Below are 24406 nucleotides of genomic sequence, written 5' to 3'. Positions count from 1 at the left end.
CGCATCGTTCGCCTCCGCCCGCTGCCGATACGAATGCAAGTATCATACCAACTGGGTATCCCGTATACGTGTGCCCAGTCCCTTCATTATCAACTACCACCGCCCCCGGCCGTCATGCATGCCTGCCAGGAATCTCGACGCCATGCCTCCTACCAGAAGGCCCTCGCTACTGTCTGGCCCGGCGAATGCAATCCCCGGTACGTCTGGGTTAACTTCCAGAACGATACGACCTGCCTGGACCTTGATAAGTTGGAAGCACTTTATTGTTACTAGGACCAAATTCGTCGAATACGGTTTACGGTACCTTGCTTCATGTCTGGTGTTGCATTCTATGGTCTTTTTTCCGCAAAGGCCGTGAGATTATGGAGAAGTTTACGGCATTACGAGAGGTACACATTGCTTTCGGGCGCAATGTCTTAGAATGGGCATCGCATTTTAAATGCGCTGAATATGGAGCATGTCCCAGATAAAAGTTCAGCTTTCTGGACCTTCGGACTGGGTTGTTGTTGACTTTGCCTCAACTGTTGATGGCATGGCGCTGGGGGGGAACCTGGATGGTGGAAAAGTGTGAGAGATCGAGGTTCCCGGTGAGAGATGCAGTTCGTGCTTGAAAATGTGGATGGATTCGATTGAAGTATATTTGCGTAAATGGATTAGGAGGTGCCAAGATAGGATCATGGGCACACTGCACTCTCAGTTCAACATGGCGGGTTTGGCAGATGCGCCATCTCTTCCATCCCTGACCTGGTGTTGGACGCAAGAAGCATGGACAAGGGCTTTATGGAAGCAAATTACATTGAAAAACATGAAGTGAGGGGAGGTGAAAACTTTACTGGAAGCCTTCTCTTCTTTGTCTTTTGGGGGAAGAATAGGACACTGTGGTTGCACCAGCTCACATTCCAAATGAATGAAGCAGCAGGGGAGCTGGACTCCTGGCGTTTAGCCGTACACAATCCAGACAGTTTCCTTGTCGGAGTTTCAGTACACTGTGAGGTGCGGGATCAAGTCGCAGATGGAGGTCATATCGTCAGGGCACTTTGGTGATCAATCCAAGCTTGCTTATAACAATCTTGTTCAATTTCATCCCTTTGACTATTGCCAGGGTTTACTACTAGCTCTACTCAGGTAATTTACGTGTTATCATTATGGTGGCATGTCTATGTTGAGGTTGGACTAGTGGTTGAATTTAGATCCGGAAGCCTGCGCCGCCTGGGTACATCGGATGTGGTTGTCAACTTGAGTTGCTTGCTCATCGGCGCTTCAAATAAAGAAGAATACTGGTAAGTTTGCACAGTTGTGGAAATTACGCGGCTTTTCGACGCCACAAGGCGAATCAAATTATGCTCCATGCATGCTTTGTTTTACTCTCTTTGGTTACAGTACCGTACTGTTACCCAACCAGACTACTGTACACAACTAACCACTGTCAGCTTAATATCTGGGTAATTGACTTGCCACAGCCCGAGACAGCCATCTAAGTTGTGATGGATACTAGATTCAATTTCTACCAGCGCTATTGGTATATTCAATGGCTTGGCTCATGATACTGTCGCGTTGGCCAGAGGTCTGTTCTCATGAGGCGCCAATGTGTACTAAACATCCGGCCAGGATGTAGCGCCGCAACTATAATCGTAGTTCTGGATAACTGCAATGGGATACTCGACACTTGAAGATCAAAAGACGGTGAGATTGATGGCTCACCATGGTTCCGTAGCCACGACGCCAAGCTGCCTAGATCAAGCTCAGCAAACAAAGAGAGACAAGTTACGGCAAACAAGTTCTAGAAAGACTACTGACTTCCAGCTATTTCGATTGACGCAATCAATGGCTCGGATCGGCTACAGATACTCCATCTGTACCCAGTCAATCGCTGGATGTCGTCACGGCCAGTCAGCTGGATCTCGCGAGTGAGGATCCTAGCCTGTGGAGGCACTGTTGTGGTCCAGGGCCTCCAGGGAGTAATGCAGGGTCGCCAGCCGGAGATTGGCTTTCATGCAGTTCATTTATTTTAATGCAGTAAGGAGATCGGATAATATTATTGCAGTCCGTCGTTGAAAGCTGGCTGAATGGAAGTTCACACCCATGGAAGCAAACTTCTGAGGCTCCATCCACAAGTCACCTTGGAAGTCCTGCATACTGTGTTTGCGATCCATCAAAACTGTGCTGTGCACAAACGACCTATCAAATTCTACCACCCGGCGAAAACCTTACCGTGCGAATTGCACACACCTTTCCAAAGTACCCCGCCCGTGGACCCTGACTTTTGGCAGAAAAAAAAGTCGACAACCCCGCCAAAGCTTCCTCATCTGGAAAGCAGTGTCTGAGAAATTTTCATGTGCAGGAAGGCGCATCCGCCGAATTCAAAATGGTGCCAGTGCTGAAGCGTCGTTAGGGTTGTGATTTTCTTTCTTTACACAATAATTCTTGACTTTGCAATGTGTCGCCATCCAAAGAAACAGAACAATGAAATGGCATCAACTTGATCCCCACCATCTGCGGCTGTTGCCAGGCAGGCCAAAGCTGTTCTAGCAACCCGGAATCAAAACAAAGAATGTCCGAGAAATGTGCAATACAGCTTTGCCGCAGTGGAGAACGGCATCCGTTCAAAGACCCAACTTGACGCCATCAAATTGGCGACTCTTGTCCATCTGTTCTCCCGCAAAAGAGAGCAAGCATCACGTCTCAACACTACAACGACCCTCTTTTGCCTAGCTCTGCAAGGATACTGCGGATCCAATGACATCAACCCCACCATTGGGAGCGGACTGGAGACTGGAAGCAAAGAAATTTCCTTGGTGCAAGCCAGAAAAGGTTGTGGATGAATTTTGGTTGCTGCGAGCTGCCACTCGCTGCAAGTTTGCATTCTGCCACACGCCACCCCGGCCTAAGGAAGCTCCAGTTCCTTCACCGTTTATTTTTTTTTCTTCGTCAAACTTCTGTACAGGACTGCAGCTCAAAAATTTTCAGGTACCTCTCGTTGGCTGGACGCCCGCGGACACTAGGCTTAGCTCCAGTCTGTCTGGTCCGTGGTGGTGAACCTTGGAAACTAGTAATCAAACATTCGCACCAGACCAGACAGACCAGACCCTTATAAGTGATCCGTCACCACCAACAAGTGATTTTTTTGCTCTGCATTCTTCCCACATCCTTCTCCCCCTCTCAAACCACCACCCCTCTTCCTTCTTACTCGAATTCACATCTAAAACCGGCAAAATGTCTGCTGAAAACATTGATATCCCCGTCTACTACGAGCAGCTCGACGACATCGAGGATGACTTCGAGCAGGTCGATCTTGAGATCTGTAAGTAAAATTCTCACTCGTCAAACTCATGGCCAGGATCACTAGTCGTAGATTGGCAAAAGCTGCATTGTCAATTGAAAGGCAAAAAGAAACCTCGTTTGACGGGTTTCGTTTGCGCCTTGCTGCGCTCACTTGATTGCCCACGTTCGCACGCCATTTAAACCGTGCTTGTACATGTCGCTGACTTTTCTCAGTGCGCCAGCAGGACAAGATGACCCGTGACCTCTACGCCAAGCGTGAGAAGATCATCTCTCAGATCCCCAACTTCTGGCCTCTCGTCTTCGAGCACGCCCCTCCTGAGATTGACGAGTACATCCAGCCCACCGATGCTGCCGTCATTGTCGCCGGCCTCAAGAACGTCTCTGTTGAGCGCTTTGAGCTCCCCAGCGGCAGCCCCCGCAGCGTCTCAATCAAGTTTGAGTTCTCTGAGAACGAGTACTTCGAGGACAAGACCATTGAGAAGAAGTTCTGGTGGCGCTACGCCAAGGACGGCTGGTCCGGCTATGTCTCCGAGCCCGTTGAGATCAACTGGAAAGCAGACAAGGACCTGACCAACGGTCTGCTCACCCTCGCCAAGAAGGTCTTCGAGGACGACAAGGCCGGCAAGGTTGGCCAGGAGACCGAGAACAAGAAGAAGCTGCTCGAGAAGCTCGAGAACAAGAGCCTCGACGACATCAGCTTCTTCAACTTCTTCGGCTTCCGCGGCCGCTTCATCTCCGAGGAGGAGAGCCGAGAGGCTGAGAAGGTCGAGAACGATAAGCGCACGGCTCGCAAGGAGGGCAAGGAAGTCGAAGAGGAGAAGATGGACGAGGATGAGGAGGAGGACGATGGCGAGTACGAGTACGAGATCTTCCCCAACGGTGATGATGTCGCCCTCGCCATTGCTGAGGACCTCTGGCCCGGTGCCATCCGCTACTTCCGTACGTATACCTTATGTCTACAATGATCAGCTCATGGCTAACAATGTCTCAGAGGAAGGTGAGGAGCTCGCTGCCCTCAGCGACATGGACTTTGAGGACGACGACGAGGATGAGGATGAGGAGATGGGCGAGGGTGCTGAGGAGAACCCTAGCAAGAAGCGCAAGGCTTAGATTTCTTGCTTGATGCCACGTTTGGAATAATGGTGTTCAAAATGGGGAGGAATGCACCCGCCTAAATGGTTGGAAAGTGGTGTTATCCTGGCTAAAATGATTTCCTTGCTATACGACGAATGTTTTGACGTTGAGATAGAAACGTATTACCCGCTCATAGGCTGAGCACGCGAATGATTTCTTTGTCTTTATCTGTTACTCTTGTGGTTGGGAATGTGACTGCACTGCTGCTATTGATGTGCAACGTAATGTGTAGGTCAGATGATATGAGTTGAATGTGACATGTGTGGTCAAGTGTGTTGTCAGTTCGGTTGGTGATATAGTGAATGTGCGGATCATGTAATTGTCGGTGTGATGATTTACATGATAACTTGAATCTGTTATATGAGCAACTATTGTAAGCTCGGGATGATACGGCATCGTCGGTTCTTTCACCACTCGGGCCTGTGATTTTTCAGATTGAAGTGGCTGTCAATTCCACCGTGACTATGTATGTGAAGTTGCCATAAGGGCACAGAGTCTGGAGTCTAATTGCTCTCTGTTTAGAACGTAATCTAATGCTTCAAACAAACTGAACGTCCCGGCCAAGTTCACTCACCATTCATACGGCCAAGGAGGCCACTCGCTCGGCGGCGTCGAGTCGTCAATCGGCGGTAAATGGCGTCTCTCTCCATCCAGAATCTTCATGTCCCTTCCAGGATGCGACTTCTCTCCGACCTGCCTCAGCTTATCCATTGTGCTGTTCTCGGGGCGCCAGCCCATGACGTTGTATAACACAAGCCGACGAAATGGTTTCCATTTCTCGTCCCAACGTATACCCCCAGGTGCCTCGTACCCTATTCTCCAGACGAACTCGCAGTCATCGGAGCGCTTGTTACTTCCCTCATCAATATAGCAGTCTATAAAAAGCTGGGCTGACTGTAAAGACGGCATATTCCTCAAAGCCTGTGCCCAGGCTTCAACCACGGGGTTAAACGTCTCTGGACACGGCACTTCATGGGCATTGCTGTTTCTCTTCTCTCGGCGAAACGGTTGCGGCGATGGTACGGACGCATACTGTCCCCACGGATCTCCTTGTTCGATCTCGTTCCTTGCCGTAAGATCGTCGGAAAGTCGAGGAGGGGAGTAGCCTGAGTTTGATGTCGGGACTGGCAGTATCTTAACGCGATGGTGATCCCCGGGCAAGAGGTATTGCTTTCCAGAGGGAGATTCTTGATGTAATCCCACAGAGAATTCCTCAAGATTGGGCCACAGTGGCTCTTCCGTGGCTTCGTACCCATCCCACTCGTTGTCCTGGGGCCAGAATAACGACTGGTCGAACTTGCCTTTCAGTTTGAGGCGGACGAGATTGTGAGACCAGTTCCTTAGGCTTGCGCTGAGAGGATCGAATGAATAAGGGGAGAGCAGCTCGCAATGTTGAATTGTAGGCGTGCGGAATATCGCATGTTTCATATCAAGTTTTACGTCACGCACCGTGGATGCGGACATGTAGCCGTCGTCCCTGAAACTCTCGGCCAGGCCGAGTCGGTCGCTTCTTTGCTGCGCAACATCACGAAACCCTTCATCGATTAATGTCATCGAAGTGGTTGTAACTGAGGGCATTTTGCTCAGCAGTTTTGGCCATGTAGCCAGTGCTATACGTCTGCCTGTGGTATTATAGGTCGCATGTGTGCTCAAACGAATCTCCAGTTGCTTCATATAAGCCAATACAGGCAAGGTCTCGCAATCTAGATTGAATCTGGAGTATTTGAATGTGGATTCCTGTGATATTGAGCGTGTGTGGCACCGTTCGCCACGAGATCTGGACCAGCTTGTAAACCAGTCCGGTTCCTTCCACAACCAACTGCTGGTAATACTCAGTACTCTGGGCGCTTGCCCATCGTGATGCCACGCGGCCATGATGCGCAAAAGCGATGCCAGGGACCGCTCAAAGACGTCATCGTTGTCTTTGTCGTCGACGTCGAAGGAGTAGGGTATGAATACTACGAAATGCAGCCGCTTAACCCAACGGCTACGTTCTGGTGTCACGATCTCGATTAGATGTTTGAAGTCCTCAGGTTGGTCTGTGGTTGTCAATTCCCGGAAGAAGATTCTCCTGACGGGCTTTTCCCAACTTCGAGCCACCGCGCCGCATGGTCCGAGTTTTTTCTCGTGGAGCAGTATTTCGAATATTTCGTCCATGATTTCGTTGGACAGTGCCGCTACGGCCGTTTTCTGTTCTTTGGGCGATGACTCAGTGGTGTTTGCGAGCTCCGGCTCTTTCTCTTTGTCAACATGACACGACATGCTGAGGTGAAGTTTGGTGAATACTTGTAGGGGTAGTACTGGGGAACGTTGGACTGGGTGCCATGGTCTTTTTATAGACCTTTAAGTCTTTCAAAAGTGACGAGTAACTACTAAAGTGTGTGAGTGGCAAGTCTCAAAACACTCATCGGAACATGAGGTGAAGCGTTGGTGAAAGAACAGGAGACGTGTAGTGTACGCTCGGCCGATGTCAGAGTCAGAGGCCGCTGGCTTTGTTTACTGGCCTTTCGGTCCTGCGGCATGTTCTTCCTTGTTCTTGTCTGCGGCGTGTTCATTGATGCCGGTGCTCTCAGGCGCTTTGCAATGACTTATGTATCTAACTTGAGGCATGGGATGAAATTTCCGCTGGTCAAACTTAAAAAATCTGTGTCGAAATACGTTATACTAAGGTAAGTTACCGCTTGGCCATTCGACCTTGGAAGGAGATCCGTTTTTGAATGCAAAGAGATGGTCTTACTTATATCCGTGTACATGTTGATACACAATGAGCAAGGCAAGAGGAGGCGTGTATGTCTCCTAAGTTGTAAGTCTTTATCGTGAAATCACAAATGCCACGGACCACATCATTCACATTGATCAACAAATTTGAAGCAAGTCAGCATATTTTATACATGCATGACCGTACACGCGATAGTTGCTGGGGTGTCTAGCAACAACTATCTATAGACACCTCCAAAATTCAACCCGATAAGATAGCAAGTCTCAAATTTCGATCCCTTTCTCGCATCCACTTACACAATGCTGCACCCGTCAGCGATTAACTGGTTGCACTTAGTCACTGATGGGTAATAACACCAAACCACTCCAGGCGCAATAACACATCAATGACAAAGCCAGAGCACCAATGCAAGTAGATTACGAAACGCAAGCAGGCAGAGAAACTCACGTATTAGTGGCGCACGCACATCTGCATCTGGTCAGCTTCAGACCAACCACTCATTCCACCAATGTCAACTGTCAACGCCACCATAACGCAGCAGGTTCAGCTCGTCTCCCTCGTATTGGCACGTTCGAAACATACATATCTAAACATTACTTTCAACACGGATAAAACATACATATATAAACTGTCTTTCCTCAACACTTACACTTCATCAGTATCTCACGCCCAGAAACAGTCACAATGGCATCCCAAACCTCGGTACACATGAAAATCACCGTCGACGCCTCCAATGCGGGCGTGTTTCTCAAGGCGCTGAAACCTGTGTTTGACTCTGTTGTCGCGGATCCGAAGAATACCTTTATTGAAGTATATCAGGATGAGCAAAATCCGGGTGTGTTTCGCTTAGTTGAGAATTGGGATGCGTCGGTGGAGTATTTAAAGGAGGTGAGTTTTTTAGGATGGTGCTGGAGTAGGACTGACTGGTGTAGGTGCAACCGAAGAAGGAGTACTTGAAGCCGTATCTGGAGGCGGTGATTCCGATGTTGGTGAAGCCGTTGGAGGTGGAGTATTATAAGAGGCCTGGGGATGAGTGGGTTAATGTAAGGAAGGGTGTGTATCCTGATCGGGGGCAATGATGTTGAAGAGGCGACGTTTCTGGGGATTCATCAAACTTTGAAGGATGAGAGTTGATGAGTCGTTCTAAGCTTTGGTTGTTGCAAGTTTGAGTTTGTTGTTGGTGTTTACAAGTTGTTGTTCCCAAACAGGAAGTCAATGATCTTACATCAAGTCCACAACTTGTGTCTTGGCAGTCAGCAATCCATCACTTAACAAAACTGATTTGTAATTCGGGTGAATTTTCTCTTTTAAAGGAGCTTTAATTAAGCCGGCTTGATCAGCAATAGAAATGCCGAGAAATTCTGCACAGGCGTTCAACTCACCACAACTTACCCTCACAGAACGACTTAAATATAAAGTCATCCGAACAACTCACACCTCACAGGCAAACTCACCAGACAGCCATTCGCAATGCCAACCCCCAAATTCACCAGCTACCCCGGCATAGGCGAATGGGCTGCCCAAAACCTGCACTACAGCCAAGCCGTCCGTGTAGGCGATTTCATAAAGTGCTCCGGCCAAGGTATTTAGCTCCCCTCAGTTCAATGTGCCAGCTAACATTACAAGGCGGGTGGAATGCGAAGAGTCCAGAAATCGACTTTGCAAACCTCATACCTGCCAGCTTAGAGGACGAGATAGACCAAGCTTTCGAAAACTGCGACTTTAATCTGAAGAATGCAGGCGGGAAGGGATGGGCGCAGGTGTACAAGGTGGTTACGTACGCGACTGATGTTCATGCCGCGCATGAGAGGATCGTGTATAATTTGAGGAAGTGGATGCCGGGGGGTGGGCCGATATGGACGGAATTGGGGGTTCGGGAGTTGGGACTGAAGGAGATGAGGTTTGAGATTGATGTGGAGGCTTATGACGGTAGTCAGTAGGATGCAGAGGACTGATATAGTTGGAGGAATACGCAGACCTGTTGATTAGCCTCATAGTTTTCGACCTTCACACGATAATCACATACGATGTTGACACACTACACTGACATACGTCATACAACATGAGCAGCAACAGCAACTTCAACATCAACATACATTACACACAACACCAACTTCATCCAGCAATCACAACTTCGCAACCCCCTCCCACGCCTCCTCAAACCCCGAACTCCTCACCCAAAGCGTCTCCTGGCCCTCCACCCCCTTCAACAGCATATAATGCGCCTTGATCCAATCCTCCTCCCCATCCAGCCTCACCCACTCTCTGCCCTTCCACTTCCGCGACACATCCTGCGCCAAAAGCAACGACCTCACCACCTTGATGAGGTGCCCGTCATCGATGATCTTGTGAAACCGTGGAATCAGGTCCTCTGGCTTGGACACGGGCTTCTCCTCCGGCACATATTTCTTGATAAAGGACGGCGAGAGAGGCGGCACGCCCCTCGCAATATACTGAACCACATCATACCGCATTTTATGTTCGATTATGCGAATCTTGGCTGCTGTCGAGATACACTCCTTGTTGAGCGATAACAAAAAGGGTGACGAATTCAAACTGTGACTGTTGCTCGTTAGTATACATCTGTAAAGGGAAGGGTGAAAGGGACATACATTAGGAAAAAGTCGTATTTCGGCATATGAGGCGGTTTCCATGCCGCACTGGCCGCAACATACGCATTATGATGCAGTATCTCTGCGACTCGCTCTTCCAATTCCCCTTCCGTGACGCGGATCTGCGCACACAGCGCAACAGCATCACTCAACCCACGGCCAAGAACACCATCATACAATCGATTCTCATCGCTCCACGATGCACTCCCCGCCAACTTCTCATGATCTCGCTTAATATTCTCACATATTTCCGACAGACCTCTCCGCTTAACTTCCACGCCAGACTGGTCCACCACCGCCACCGCCTCATCGACCTTGTCATAAAACTCCTTCATGACGTTTCTGTGAATAGCAGCCTGGGCAAGTCCCTCCGCTATAATGGCAGGCTGCTCGAATTCCAGCCCGTAGCTCAGCTCAATCATGGGGTGGACCACGCCCGCAAAGAGGCGCTGCACAATGTCTCGTGCCTTGGGTGTGTCTGCGCATAGATACTCGGCGATGACGGCCTCCCAGCCGTGCTTGTCGATTTCGGCCTGGAAGAAGGCCAGGAAGTCGGAGTAGTGTTTGCCGCGGCCGAGGTAGCTGGGTGCGTGGGCGGTCCAGTCGGTTTGCAGGTCGTGGACGACGTTGGGGCGGGTTGGGATGTGGGATAGCTGGTAGGTTTTGTTGGCGGCGTAGGCGGACTGGATGGTTGATGGGGAGGCGTTGGTGCTGTAGAGGGTGAGGAGTTGATGGACGAGCTGGTCATGTTAGATGTTGGTGATGATGGAGGTGAGATGGGGTGAGTGAGTGTGAGTGAGACGAACATGGTTGTGAAACCCGGACGGGTTGAAAAAGACGTGATGTTTCTAACGACATTAGTCTCATGACAATTATAAGGTATCAACGACAGATTAGTTTACCTCTAAATCTTCCTGCAAAAGATCAGAGACCGTCTTGGCCGCCTCGTCCGTCTGCTTCCCCCGCCATAACCCCGTGTCACTCGCCGGGATGACGATGCGCGTAGAACTCGCCATACTGCCAGACAACTGAGACCGAATCGAGTAATATCTTCTTGCTATCGTTGTTTGTCTAGGGATATTGCACAATATCCTCGACAGTGAGTGCATGTGAGCGGCTGCGACGTGTGCCGACCGTGAATGCAGATTGTGGCATTTATGTAATCGGCTTCACCCCTCCTTCAGATCGCTTAGCTCGGGATGAAGTGAAGCTCAAGCAATCGGATGACTGCCCACTTTGTATGTGGCGGTTGTTTACGCACACTGGCCGTTTGGAGATTGATGCAGATGCAGCCAAGGCAACTCTCATGATGTAATGCGCACGACGCTGACAAATGGGTTATGCTTTAATGGGCTGCATGCGTTCGGGTAGGGCATGCATAGGCTATGTTGTCGGATATCCGAGAATGTCCTGGCTGGGGTTTAGTGTCTTTTATGGAAATGTTAAATCTGTGGCTGCAGATGTTTGTATCGTCTAGTGCTTGGGGAAAGCATAATGCGTTGTGTTTGGCTCACATCAAGTGGCTTTGTGATAAACTCCAAGTCATCGACAATCACTTCTGGCCGCGGACGGCAAAATTGAGAAAATTGATCATCGGAAGGGAAACTTCTTGGAAAGTGATGATGTTCAATTTTATTTTACTTTTTATATTTTTTTTAATGAATTGGGACTTCATCTGTGATGACTACTTTGTATAGAAATGACCTGCTAATGTCATGAACCAAGTATACGACTTCACCACCATCGTCAACTTGCGTGTCATATTAGCCTCCTAGATCACTCTCAATATCGTCCGTAGCCCAAGAAATATCAGACCACGTGTAGGTCGGTCAGCATAAGATATTACTGCCCCAACCTACAAGCCAGCGCTACCTCCTACCCTTCACTATAGGTTAACCTGACCATGCACCCTTTTCGATATGTATTGTGCAAACACGTCATGTATCTTTTGCAACCAGTGACGGAGTAGCACGAAAACTGCCACGTCTCAGGAATAAGACATACGTCAGCTTTGAAAACTGATCAAACACCGAGTCGCACCAACCCCGAATATACAGTACAAAGTGTGATCTACTTCCCCTCCTAAGCTTCCTACCAAAAATACCACTTAATTCTCGAGATGGGTTGATGTTAGGATCTGGTTAGGACATGTACCTATTCGCCACTGTAATGGATTGGACTGCCCTAGTTTCTTGATGTGAAACAAAAAAAGGCCACACTTATGCCGTGAGCTACAATACCATCATTGTGTAACTCATCAGCAAAGCGTACCATCAGATGAGAAGCAGAAACTCCATGACTTTATTGGTATACACCCTATTCCAATCCAATCCACTCATCGTTATCATCAGACTCATCCTCGCCATCCGCCAAATCAATCGCCATCCGCTCATCACCCTTCACCACATCCCTCTTACCCTCAATATCCTTCCCGGCCTGTCCCAACAAATAATCAACCATGTACACATTTTCATCAGCCAGCCTCCGAATCTCATCCCTCATCTTGGACACCGCCCGCGAAACTACCCGCAACTCAATATCCACTTTACCCCTATTTGCTGTCAACCACTTGCCGTGCTTGTCGACGAGCGCCTTTATCCACAGGAGACAAAACTCAATGTGCGGTGACTCCTCCGTTTGTGCGGCCACGAACCGCAGTAATCTTGACACGTAGACCGTAGGCAAGTCGCCTACCACGAGGGCAATGTCTGATGGTGGAACGGCCTGGAACACACGCTTGATGAGTCCGGCTTCGTTGAGACGGAATGCCATGACCAGAGCCTTGAGGTAGTCTTTTTCGACTTCGAGCACGTTTAGTGTTGATGCGGGTGTGATTTCCATGTTTAGATCAAACGGGTCGAACTGGATTGTGTTGTCCAGACTGTATATGAGAAGACCCTCTGTTGAGGCGGCGCAAAAGGCGGTTCCTGTAGGTGAGAAGGCGATGCCATTGACACGAACGGCGGGCAGTTTCTTGCGTGCTGAAGGATCGCCGCCACGTTTTGAGCCGGGCAAGCCTGCATCGACGCGGTCTTCCCGGTCGGATGCCTCGCCTTGGTCGTCTAGTTCGTCCATCGGTCCGGCTTCGGTGAGGCGCTTGCTGTTGAGGAATTCTTGGGTTCCCGAGAGAGAGAGGTTCACGCTGACGGTGAATTTCTTGAGCAGGACCATGGTGGTAACCGAGTATAGACAAATGTACTTGCTGTTGCCGCCGGCGAGCAGACAACTTCCGTCGGTGCTGTATCTGATGGAGTTGAAGCTCTTGGTGCCTTGCACGTTGGCAGCTGTTCGTCGGTCGCTGAATTTACGACCTCCTGAAGCATCACGACGGCCGTCCAGACCGGCGACTTGCTCGGCATCAGCCATGGACCAGAAAGTGAGCTGGCCATCGAGTGTTGATATGGCCAGTTGCAATGAGTCTGGCCGTATCGCAATGTCCAACACATCTGCCTGGAGTTGGAGAGGCTCGCTCGTCTGTGTTCGATTGAAAATGGACCAAATTCGTGCAGTGCGATCCCAGCTACCACTGACCAGTGAGTCGCCATTTGGTGAAAAGGCTAATGCTGTTACGGGACCCTCATGACCCGACATCTGGTCCAGAAGTTGCCCTGTTTGCACAGACCAGATGTGGACGTCAAACGAGTCCAGAGATCCTGCTGCGACGACTTCACCACTCGGATCGACTGCCATACACGAGAATGACAGTCGCGTCGGTGCGGTGAATGTGCGGAAGTTCCGGTATCTGATCAGATCCCAGGCTCGGATGGAACCGTCCAAACTGGCTGTGAAGAGTACGTTTCCTTTCTTGGCGAACTCGCATGCCGTAACGCCCGAAGTGTGCTCCGTAAATGTGACTATGCAGAAACCAGATTCGACGTCCCAGACCTTGATCTTTCCGTCGTCGGCGGTAGTGATGACGCGCTGTCCGTCTGGTGAGTATACCAACGAGTTCAGTGAGTCAAAATGGCCTTGTTGTTTCAAGATGTATGACTCTGATTGCCATTCCCACACCAGTAATTGTCCCAATTTTGATGCGCCAAATGCTAGCCATTCTCCGCTCTTGTTGATTGTGACAAAGTCAATGTCGTTTTGAGATATGCTGAGTTTGTGGATGTTGTTGAAATCGGGCATTTCGTAAAGTCCAAAGATGCCGTTGGAGAAGCCTGCCACCAAGAGGTTTGATTCCGGATGGAAGGCGGCGCATCTTACATGGGCGCTGCCTTGCATGAAATAATGTCTCTGTACTATTCTCCATCGCATGTCGGAATCGTCATCTTCGTCGCGCATCTCCTCGTCTTCCTTTGGGTTGATGGGTTTAACGTAGCGCCAGTCGAACACAGCACCATCTTTGCTGACGGTGTATATGGTCTCCTGATCCTCGGAAAACCAGGCGCCAATTACGGTTTGCTTGTGGCCTGACAAGACCGTCGGCGTGAAACCCTCTTCAGCATCCAAACTCCATATCCTTGCTGTCAAATCCTTCGATGATGTGAGGAAGAATCTTGAGTCGCTTGACCATTCAATATGTCGCACATCATCAAAATGACCGGTGTGTCTATGATGTCTCACGAACGGTGCAAACTCGAGCTCGCCATCGGCATTGGTATCTGGGGTGGATGGGACGTGCCATACTTCGATCTTACGGCCGAGGCCAACGGCAAAGTGTCTGCCCGAGGGAGAGAAGGAGAGCGCCGTGACCTGCGAACGGAAAGAGAAATGGTATATTGGGATTCGGCGAGGCACATTGGTCAAGATGGATTGGCCATCTTCATCGACGGTGAGAAGGAGATTGCCGCGGGGTGTGAGGCCGATTCGTGAAATGTTTTTGCGATGAGCAAAGGGTAGCGTATAGGACTTGTTCCTGCGCACCGAGTGTTAGACGACCGAGTAATTGGTATCCCTTTTCCCGTATGGAACTTACTCTACTAGATTAAAGACAGTCACTCTGTTGCCGACTGGTGAGAAGAGGTGGGTGCCATCTGGATTGAAGAGCAAGTTGCCCTGGCAGTAGACAGTACCCAGCAAGTTCGAGAACTGCACAAGTTAGCGGATTTGCTCGATGCAGAAATGAAATATGCAAGGTGGCAAGATTAAAAGGAGAGAAAAAGCATTCCTTACCTTGAAGTCGGTCTTCATTGTTGCCGTCTACCTACAAGCCCATGATGCATGCGAATGTTGTCTAACATGCGATCAAAATTTCGACTTGGGTCTTATCGATAGCGGCAGCACTTGTTTTTTTTCTTGCACCCAGACAGACTAATGTCCACCGCATGAGACAAGCTCTGAGCCTGCCAATGGAGCCAATGGAGGGGCCGGTACATAATTGTTCCTGGTCTTGGATCTAGTCTCCATTGGGCCAAGGGTGCGCACCGACCGCCTAGTGATGGTCGCCGTTGGGAAGGAAAAAGGGGACCACTCCTGCCCCCGGTGTGGCCATCGCACTGGCCTGTCCTGGGTAGTTCCACCAGGGGCTAATCAGCCAGCTGGCCAACCAAACAAGGGGCAGCAAATTTGGGCTGGGGCAGTCAATGAATGAAATGGGATGGGAGAGATGAGATGAGTGATGGATGGCTGGACATGGAGGACATGAGCGGGCAGTCGACCGCTTGTCTTGACATGGAGCACTTGAACACATTGGGAGCCACCGGCTGTTTGGTGGGCGGGCAACGAACTAACTTGGCTTGACACTTGTGAACCGGACTCGAACCCCCCCTTCTGGTCGTGCTGGTCTGGTCTGGCCTGGCTTGGTGCTGCCCCTGAAGCACATCGGCTGCATCTATCAAGCTGCAACCTCCACCTAACCTGCCTTTTGACTCCATCCTTCAATTCGACTCCGTCTTTGATCTCGCGAGTCTGCTTGTTCTTTTCACAGCTACCTCAGAGTGTCTGCTCGTTGTTAGCTCCAAGGCCGAGTACTTTACCTGCACATTTTCTTCTCGCAACTCCCCGTCACCATGGCCCCAGCTGCTGAGAGCGCCTCACCGATTGGCATTGCCAATCTTCCCAACCAGCGACACAAGATTGTCGCCAAGCGGGGAGCCAGCTTCACTATTATGGTGCGTCTACCGCAAAGAGCAGATTGTTTGGCATTACTGCTTTGATATTCCGTCGATTGATTTATTACTCACACGGGTGCGTAGGTTGCTGGCGAGTCTGGCTTGGGAAAGACTACCTTTATCAACACCCTCTTCTCCACCACCATCAAGAACTATGCCGACCACAAGCGTCGACACCAGAAGCAGGTCGACAAGACTGTCGAAATCGAGATCACCAAGGCTGAGCTCGAGGAGAAGTTCTTCAAGGGTAAGCAGCAATCGTGCCAGACGAACTGAGTCTCCTGAAAGCTGACCGTGAAATTAGTTCGCCTGACCGTCATTGACACCCCCGGATTTGGTGACTACGTCAACAACCGTGACTCCTGGATGCCCATCATCGAGTTTCTCGACGACCAGCACGAATCCTACATGCTTCAGGAGCAACAGCCCCGCCGTCAAGACAAGATTGACCTCCGTGTCCATGCCTGCTTGTACTTTATCCGCCCTACTGGCCACACTCTGAAGCCCCTCGATATCGAGGTTATGAAGAGACTTTGCTCTCGAGTCAACTTGATCCCTGTTATTGCCAAGGCTGACACTCTGAGCCCTGCTGATCTGGCCAAGTTCAAGCAAAGAGTGTGTTTTGCCCTCCCACCGCCTTTTTGATCCATCCGTCGTTGGTGTACTAACAACATGCCTAGATCATCTCTGTCATTGAGGCCCAGAACATCAAGATCTACCAGCCCCCTATCGAGGAGGATGACGAAGCCGCTGCTCAGCACGCCCGAAGCCTCATGGCCGCCATGCCCTTCGCCGTCATCGGCTCCGAGAAGGACGTCAAGACCAGCGACGGCCGTATCGTCAAGGGTCGTCAATACTCGTGGGGTGTTGCCGAGGTTGAGAATGAGGACCACTGCGATTTCAAGAAGCTCCGATCCATTTTGATCCGAACCCACATGCTCGATCTCATTCACACCACCGAGGAGCTGCACTACGAGGCGTACCGTGCTCAGCAGATGGAGACTCGCAAGTTTGGCGAGGCCCGCCCCCGCAAGCTGGACAATCCCAAATTCAAGGAGGAGGAAGAGGCTCTGCGCAAGCGATTCACCGAGCAGGTCAAGATCGAGGAGCAGCGATTCCGACAGTGGGAGCAGAAGCTCATTGCCGAGCGCGACCGTCTCAACAAGGACCTCGAACAGACGCACGCCCAGATCAAGCAGCTGGAAACCGAGCTCGAACAGATGCAGGGCAGTGCCGTCCGCAGCCACGGTCGTCGTTAATTCAGCAGTGGTCTCACAAGCAAGCGATGTTAATGTTGGACAAGATGAACGTTGTTTCTCTTGCTCGTCTGATCCGTATTGGAGGCTAGGAGTTGAAAATGACTATAATTTCTGCTTGTTTCAAAAAGCTATGGTCAACGAATACCACAGTGGAGGAAGTAAAAGGCATTATGGATACTCAGGTAACCTGTTCGTACTATGGAGGAGTTTCCGAGAGCTTCGGGTTGTGTTTCTGCTGGTGTCACAGTAGGGTCGTGTTAGCAGAGGCCGATGCGCCTTTTTGCTATTTGGCCCTCTGTATCTCGGGTCTATAATGGACTGGGCAGTCACGGAAATTAAAAGATGGCCCCCTTTTTATTTACAGACAGGCGGGGAGCACGGGAGCACGGAACGCAAGCTTTTGTTTTTGATCATGTAGCCTTATTTTATTTGCTCGGTTTATACTCCAGCACCGTTTCTCTGTCAGCTAGGTACCCCGCTTGGCCGATGTAATTTCAGTCACAGTTTACGTTTAATATGGTTTGAAAGTTTGCAATGTGTAAAAAATGAACGTGAAATGAAATGCTTGCAGTTGAAATGCCATAATATTGTATATGGTGTGGGGCGCGCTGCCCCATCCCGTTCATTCATAAATATACCGAAGAACTTTCCAACTCTTCCAACTCCATGCTCATATGAGTCTCGTTTGTAAGGAAACGTTAAAAAAGGTCTCATGGCAAGACATACGTGGCCACCACTACTAACCGTTATGCAAAATGTGCTGTCCTAATTGCTTATTCCGCCCCTTTTCCCATGCTTAAAGAAATACATCAAATGACCTGCTTAAACTCCAGATTACGAAGAATACGTAGACACGTGAAGGTCATCCCTACACTGAATCCATGCTTGCTCTCGTGACAAGCTGCTCGTTCTTATTGCCCAGTCTAGATATTTGGAGGAAGGCATCCACGCCGTATCCTTCTAGGCTGTGGAGGTGTAGACTGCCGGCCCAGTACTCTGCGTATACTCTACTTAGCGGGAGGCCCATGCCTAAGCGCAAATTAGGCGGTCTGCTCGTCAATGAAGAGAGGGAGCTCTGATACGCGGCTGGGGCTTTTAGATCCGCGCGGCCCAGTTCATCTTCCACATGGAGTTCCTGCATCGTGGCCGCCATGCGAGGAACCTGGCCGAGATTCTCGAGCCGTTTCGCCGACTGAGGGCCCTTGGAGAAGGACCACAGGTAGGGGAGTTCGGCGCGGGGGATGCCGCCGCCGCGGTCGGAAATCCGGAATATAACGTGCTCTTGGGCCTCGCAGATGGTGACTTCGACGGGCGGCGGGACCGAGGACATGGCGTCTGGTTGCTTTTGGTGTCGCTCGATGACGGCTTGCACGGAGTTGCGGAGGAGCTCGCCCACAATGTACTCGATGTGGCTGAGGATGTAGGGGAAGCTGGCGTCGAGGTGGCCCACGATGTTGACCTCCGGGATGGGCACGTCAGGACCGTTGGTGGAGCGGGCGAGCGCGGTGACGGCTTTGGCGCACCGCGTGATGACGTCCCTGGCGGAACATTTGATGAAGACTTCGCCTATGAAGTCGGATTCGGAGAGTTTTGCTCCGGGCGAGAAGTAGGGCGAGTTGAAGGTTTCGGTTAGGGAGAGGTGTTGCTCTGCTATGACGCGGCGGGATATACGCTACGTTTTGTAAGTAGGAGTCAATTTGGGAGAGGGGGGGATGCTTACGGATCGGAGGATGGTGTTCATGAATTTGTCGAGGTCTTGGGGGTCCATGAGGCCGCCGCATTCAAGGATGCCCATTGCGAGTTTTGGTATGACCGTCAGGTGGCCCTTGAGGTTGTGCCGGATGATGTCGCATAGTTTTTCGTTGTCTTCTAGGGTTTTTATCTCTTTGAGTTTGCGGAATTGGTCGAATGCGTTGTAGTATAAGTCGTAGACTTCGTTGATGTGTGGGTTTGTGACGACGACGTACGGCAGCTGTTGCATGTCTCGCAGGCGGTGGGCTATTCTTCAAAGCATGTGAGCATGTATCTTGCTGGAGAAATTTGTGCGTCTTACCTAGCTGGGAGCTCGGTGCGGACATAGTTCGCAGAGCTGATGAGGCGCGACTCGGTTAGAGATCGTCCAAACACCATGAGCTGTCGCAAGCTTATGGGCCGTGCTTCCCTCGCCACCCATCTATCACATGTTAGAGATTGCTCGTGGGGGAGGTACAAAGTTTGGAGGAGGCACACGTACTCGTCTAGCACGGATACAGGTCTCCAGGTGCCGTTGCTAGCTCTACGGGATTGCTGGTGTGCGCGCCGTTGGCATACTGGTGGTGATGTGCATTCCGGGATGATGACAGCTCTGCCGAGGACGGCACCGCGGCTCAGTCTGCATCGTTTGCTGGTCTTGCGCAGCGCAGTGGAAAACATGTTGTTGATTCCATGCAGTGACGCGAGCGGTCGTAATGTGTGTTTTAGAGTCGTTGTGGTTGGCGAGTTGTAGTCTGGTCTGGTAGATTGAGCTCTTGGGGAAGCTAGTGAGCGAGATCGGTCGTGTGCCCTTTTTGGGGGAGCAGATGGGGATGATGACGGGGACGAAAAGGTCTGGGCGGGCTGGACTATCAGAGTCAACTTTGGGCGGGAAAGATGGCACGATGATGGTTACGGTTGAAGCAGGTTGTAGGTATCGTACGAGGGAATTATTTGGTGATGCGGCTGGTTTGAGGGGAAGTTGGGTCTGATGTCTCTGGTCGCATCTGCATTTGCAATGCATCCTAAATGACACCGGACACTGGACTCGTGTGTACATATGTATGCAAGCTTTGGCCTCATCCGAGGATCTATGACTGGAGTCTGGTCTAGCTCAAGTGTGACTCGGCGGCCCAACTCTGGGGTTAGGCTGCTGACCCCACATTCGATGCTGGAGGATTCGGGGCCTGGCTTGAGAAACACGGACTTGACTTGATGGATGGATGGTCAAGGTGGTGAAGTTGCAGCTCAACTTGGTCCTTGTTGATGCAGCCTCAATGTTGTTTCGGTGGTGACCCCCGTGGCATGACTGGGAGCGGTATCGGGAGGGCTGCCAGTCTGCAGAGTCAATGGCAGCATTCGTGCAGTGGTGGTGCGCTGCAGGGGATGTCTTGACGCCCAGTGGCGGGATTGGCGCAGCAAAAGGAGGGGGCAGTTGCCTCACTTTGCTCAGGTGCGCTCTCATGCTTCCCTGTTTGGCTTGTCTGGGGAGCCGGTGTGCTAGCTCCGGCCAGCGGGAGGATCAGGCAAATCAAATCGAGCCCGTTTGCCCGCGAATTGGCAGGTTGTCGCATGTGAAAGCGTCGGCTAGGTGCTGGGCACAACTGGAGTCATTTCCTTGTCAATGACACAAGTAAACCATTTCCCTTCACCATGACAACATCACAATTCTTCGTGTAGAAACAAGAATTTTAAATGTAGCTACCAGACTGCTCGTGAGGTTATCGATATGCTTCAGTCGGAGATGATTTGTTCGCCAGGCGACCAGAGCTGCATACAGCCAATCAGGATGTGATACTTACAACGGTGAAGCGAGCGAACGTCCGACATTTCGCTTCAATATTTCGACATGCCTGTCATGGACCTACACCACACAGTCCACTATCCTGATACAAGGCGGTATACTCCTGCGAAATGGAGAGAAAAACCTCGTTGCCCTTGGCACCGCCGTTTATGGTCTCTGCGCCAGGAAAAGTCATTCTCTTTGGCGAACATGCTGCTGTCTATGGCAAGCCTACCATTGCTGCGGCCATCTCGCTCAGATCATACCTCCTGGTCACGACGCTGTCCAAGTCTCAACGCATTGTTACGCTGAATTTTAGCGATATTGGCTTAAATCACACTTGGGAAATAGACACCCTGCCATGGGTTACATTTCAGTCAAGGAATACGTCCTTTTATACGATTGTCGAGTCCCTTGATCCGGAATTGCTCAATGCCGTTCAACCGCATGCTGAGCTGGTGTCCAAACACCTTCCAGAGAAGCAGCGGAAAATGCATACGAGGTCCGCCACCGCTTTTCTCTACCTCTATCTCTCGTTAGGGTCGCCCCTCACTGCTGGATTCATCTACACTCTTCGATCGACAATCCCAATTGGCGCAGGGTTAGGGAGCAGCGCGAGCGTTTGTGTCTGTCTAAGTGCTGCCTTGCTTATTCAAAATCGAACACTGGCTGGACCACATCCCGACCAGCCCCCTGAGGAGGCAAAGGTTCAACTTGACCGTATCAATCGATGGGCCTATGTAGCCGAGATGTGCATACATGGTGACCCTAGCGGAGTGGATAATGCGGTCTCTACTGGCGGCAAGGCTGTCGTCTTCCAAAGAAGTTCTGGGCCATCAGTTGTGACTCCAATCGCCAATTTCCCCAAATTGAGGCTCCTGCTCATCGATACGCAGCAGTCTCGGTCAACGGCAATGCAGGTAGCCAAGGTCAAAGCTTTGAAACAAAGACATCCTCTTATGACGGAGCATATCCTGGATGGAATTGGCCGACTGACAACCTCGGCGCTGGAGCTTATCTCGTCCGCTGATTTTAAAGGTAATGCCGTTTCTCCCCACGACGTGCCCAGTGCTCTCGAATGTTTGGGAGATCTAATCAGCATGAACCACGGCTTCCTGGTTTCGCTGGGGGTATCGCATCCTCGACTAGAGCGTATCCGCGAGCTGGTGGACTATGCGGATATTGGCTGGACGAAACTTACGGGTGCGGGAGGTGGTGGATGTGCTATTACCATCTTTCGACCAGGGGTTGAAGCTGAAGTAATTGATGAATTAGGGGACAAGTTAGCCGACGAGGGGTTTAAGAAATATGAGACCATCTTGGGTGCTGACGGCGTTGCAGTGCTCTCGCCTGCCGTATTTCGAAACAGCACCGTGGGAGCGTGTGAAGAGATTAATCAGGACAAATTTGAAAAGGCTGTTGGAGCTGAAGGCATTGAAAGACTGGTCGGCGTTGGCGTCCGTGAGGACCGAGAAGGGTGGAAGTTTTGGACCAGAGCGAGTGCTTGATGTAAAGGATAACTTTGTATGGTAGTGGAGCATATGGCAACCTTCCTGGATATGAAGTAGAAGGACATGACTCTAAGCCGCCATGGTTCTGCTCGTATGAAAATGGACATGGTCCACCTTTTCGAACGTACTCATCAGATACGGATGCCGTCGGTCAGTATCAGACACTGCTGACTTGATGATAGTTTGCGAGCTGTTCAAATGCCGAGTTGAAAAGACGCATCTAAATGCTAGTAGAATCGCAATATCGGGACCTACACAAGCCTATCAATACCCAAACCTGCTGCTCCGAAGTTGTTTAGCATTTGAGGTCATGTGTGTACCAGGGCAGCTTGCTCTCTAAAAGTGCCAAGATGAAATCTCATTCAGACCAACTGTGCAAATTACATGTCAGTATAAGAGCTCTTCCAGGCCTGGGTAACTCAGCTTCAAATGTTGTCTTGTGGCACTCCTTCAATAATCAAGCCGATCGACGCAGGTCAAGCACCAACAAATCGTCAGCACTGGGAGACGTCATGAGTGGCGCGGAGCTAAATTCCAACGCTGGAGCTTCAATGTGACATTTTCTGTTAGCGCGATACTTCAATCAAACTTCCAGAACGCTCTCGTCGAATGGTAGACATACCAGCGGGATGCACTAGAACAGGTTCTTCTTCGGATCGCCGTGGTCTATCCTTAACATCTGTTGCTCCCCATCACATCCTCACGCCCTTCTCCAGCTTGGTGCCACTTGAGCTTGTTGCTGATGAGTCCCACTGGTTCGGCTTTGTCTTGTTGTGCAAATCACTGCCTGTAAGCAACACCTCTGCGCCACCACTACCACCCAAGCCTGCTCGAACCCAGTGTTTGAATTGGAGTATCAGATGTCGTGGTGCCGTAGCCCTACGCTGGGCACGCCATGCGAGCATCGTGCTGATTTGCCTTGAAACATCGCCGTCATCACCCACCCTCTTGCTGATTGATAGACCCCTGCCTCGCCATCTGTTGCAGGCAGTGTTGGAACCTCTATGCCGAGGGTACCGAGCCAGCTATATTGATTCTGTTAATTACTTGATTGATTGTTCTTTTTGTCTCTTTCTCACCCTCACCGACGGTTTCCACGTCTACGTTTTTGTTTCGACACCCCGCACCGAGACCGAGGTTTTGCCTGACATTTGCACGCTCAATCCAAGTTGAGCTCTGTTGCCCACTGCTAGCAGACTCAACTGGCTCCACGGTACCTTGGTACGTGTAGGTACGTCGGCCGTACCACATCCTGGCACCGCACAGCTGTTTTGCAGCAAGTAGTCGTCTGCCTGACGTTGACGTCGTCGTCGTGTTCGCCGCCAACCATTTTTCGCCCCCCCTTCCAAGCAAGCAAAGCCCTTCGACCAGACAAGCATTGCACAATACATGGACGACGACTGCGCCCGGAATTCCACCAGACTCCAAACCTAATCGTGTTCTGGTCGTTGCTCACAACCAGCGCTTGCGCAGGCACGCCGTCCGCACCTTCCCCGCCATACGCCGTCGACCGAACCGTTGCCGCGATCCCGGAAAGGCTATCTTGACTCTTGACTCTTGACTCTTGAGCCTCCTCCCTCACCATCGGTCCATCGCTGACGCGAACGATCAAATTGCAACCCGGATAACCTGGCGCCCACGTCTCCTTTGTCCTCCCGGGACTGTGTCTGTCAGCCGTGCCCTTTTTCTGGCGGTGCGAGCTTTTGATCCGGGAGCTGTGGAGCTTGAGCCGGCCTCGTCCTGCTGGCTGCCGTCAAAATGGTAAGAACGAAACGTACCCAGATGTCGAACCCAGTTGCAGTTTGTCCCGAGAAACCAATACTATCCTGCGATGCACCTTCCTTCCCCGGTTCTGTTTGGCACTTGCAACATTGAGCATTGATGGAACCGGCTGCGACAGCTGTTCATGGCTTCCCTGTCAATTCTGCGGGCAGCCTTGCTTCAGATGATGCTTTGCTTTGCGTTGCGTTGCTTTGTTCGCTCCCCTCGACTCTGCTCGTTCACATCTTTCCTATTGGCGCCATACTTCTTGGTGTCGCTTCATGAATACCTGGTCCGATGATATCTTCACTGCCACTTTTCCTGTGCACGAAAATCACACCTCAATACTACGCTTCAAAGCCTGGAGCTGTCTTCTTGCACAATCAAACCTCTTCTCCGCAGCCACGACACCACGATTTGCTGCCACGGACTTTTGACAGCCAGTTTTATTCGTTATACCGACGCAACTCTCATACATCTTGCCATCATTCAGTTGCAACCCTGATATCAACTTGGCCGCCTCTTCCACCTTTCTTACTATTCCTCCCATACGTTGCC

The 24406-nt window shown here is 50.8% G+C and overlaps 8 protein-coding genes across 8 annotated transcripts; 4 read left to right on the top strand and 4 right to left on the bottom strand.

The window, feature by feature from the left end:
- Window positions 1–3213: 3213 nt before the first annotated feature.
- VFPPC_09856 (NAP family protein) lies at window positions 3214–4392 on the top strand (the record flags this gene model as incomplete). The annotated part of the gene is made up of 3 exons (XM_018288324.1): window positions 3214–3301; window positions 3496–4221; window positions 4274–4392. 3 exons carry the CDS (start codon window positions 3214–3216, stop codon window positions 4390–4392), a joined length of 933 nt encoding a protein of 310 aa, XP_018141037.1.
- A 594-nt stretch (window positions 4393–4986) lies between these two features.
- VFPPC_09855 (hypothetical protein) lies at window positions 4987–6678 on the bottom strand (the record flags this gene model as incomplete). The annotated part of the gene is made up of 1 exon (XM_018288323.1): window positions 4987–6678. One exon carries the CDS (start codon window positions 6676–6678, stop codon window positions 4987–4989), a length of 1692 nt encoding a protein of 563 aa, XP_018141038.1.
- A 1927-nt stretch (window positions 6679–8605) lies between these two features.
- Window positions 8606–9075, top strand: VFPPC_09854 (L-PSP endoribonuclease family protein; the record flags this gene model as incomplete). The annotated part of the gene is made up of 2 exons (XM_018288322.1): window positions 8606–8717; window positions 8762–9075. The coding sequence occupies 2 exons, from the start codon at window positions 8606–8608 to the stop codon at window positions 9073–9075; spliced, it is 426 nt and encodes a 141-aa protein (XP_018141039.1).
- A 186-nt stretch (window positions 9076–9261) lies between these two features.
- VFPPC_09853 (HypA-like protein) lies at window positions 9262–10763 on the bottom strand (the record flags this gene model as incomplete). The annotated part of the gene is made up of 4 exons (XM_018288321.1): window positions 9262–9697; window positions 9748–10487; window positions 10554–10595; window positions 10650–10763. The coding sequence occupies 4 exons, from the start codon at window positions 10761–10763 to the stop codon at window positions 9262–9264; spliced, it is 1332 nt and encodes a 443-aa protein (XP_018141040.1).
- Window positions 10764–12063: 1300 nt separating this feature from the next.
- VFPPC_09852 (periodic tryptophan protein 2) lies at window positions 12064–14883 on the bottom strand (the record flags this gene model as incomplete). The annotated part of the gene is made up of 3 exons (XM_018288320.1): window positions 12064–14608; window positions 14669–14781; window positions 14866–14883. 3 exons carry the CDS (start codon window positions 14881–14883, stop codon window positions 12064–12066), a joined length of 2676 nt encoding a protein of 891 aa, XP_018141041.1.
- Window positions 14884–15701: 818 nt separating this feature from the next.
- On the top strand, window positions 15702–17062 carry VFPPC_09851 (cell division control protein 12; the record flags this gene model as incomplete). The annotated part of the gene is made up of 4 exons (XM_018288319.1): window positions 15702–15803; window positions 15888–16050; window positions 16108–16418; window positions 16484–17062. The coding sequence occupies 4 exons, from the start codon at window positions 15702–15704 to the stop codon at window positions 17060–17062; spliced, it is 1155 nt and encodes a 384-aa protein (XP_018141042.1).
- An 868-nt stretch (window positions 17063–17930) lies between these two features.
- Window positions 17931–19474, bottom strand: VFPPC_09850 (pyruvate dehydrogenase kinase; the record flags this gene model as incomplete). The annotated part of the gene is made up of 4 exons (XM_018288318.1): window positions 17931–18734; window positions 18783–19065; window positions 19116–19235; window positions 19296–19474. The coding sequence occupies 4 exons, from the start codon at window positions 19472–19474 to the stop codon at window positions 17931–17933; spliced, it is 1386 nt and encodes a 461-aa protein (XP_018141043.1).
- A 1233-nt stretch (window positions 19475–20707) lies between these two features.
- Window positions 20708–22084, top strand: VFPPC_09849 (mevalonate kinase; the record flags this gene model as incomplete). The annotated part of the gene is made up of 1 exon (XM_018288317.1): window positions 20708–22084. The coding sequence occupies one exon, from the start codon at window positions 20708–20710 to the stop codon at window positions 22082–22084; it is 1377 nt and encodes a 458-aa protein (XP_018141044.1).
- Window positions 22085–24406: the final 2322 nt, after the last annotated feature.

The sequence above is a fragment of the Pochonia chlamydosporia genome, chromosome 6, assembly GCF_001653235.2.
Source record: "Pochonia chlamydosporia 170 chromosome 6, whole genome shotgun sequence".
In the NCBI taxonomy this organism is placed as follows: domain Eukaryota; kingdom Fungi; phylum Ascomycota; class Sordariomycetes; order Hypocreales; family Clavicipitaceae; genus Pochonia; species Pochonia chlamydosporia.
Note: the sequence above shows the minus strand (reverse complement) of the source record. Positions and strands in the feature narration are given on the sequence as shown.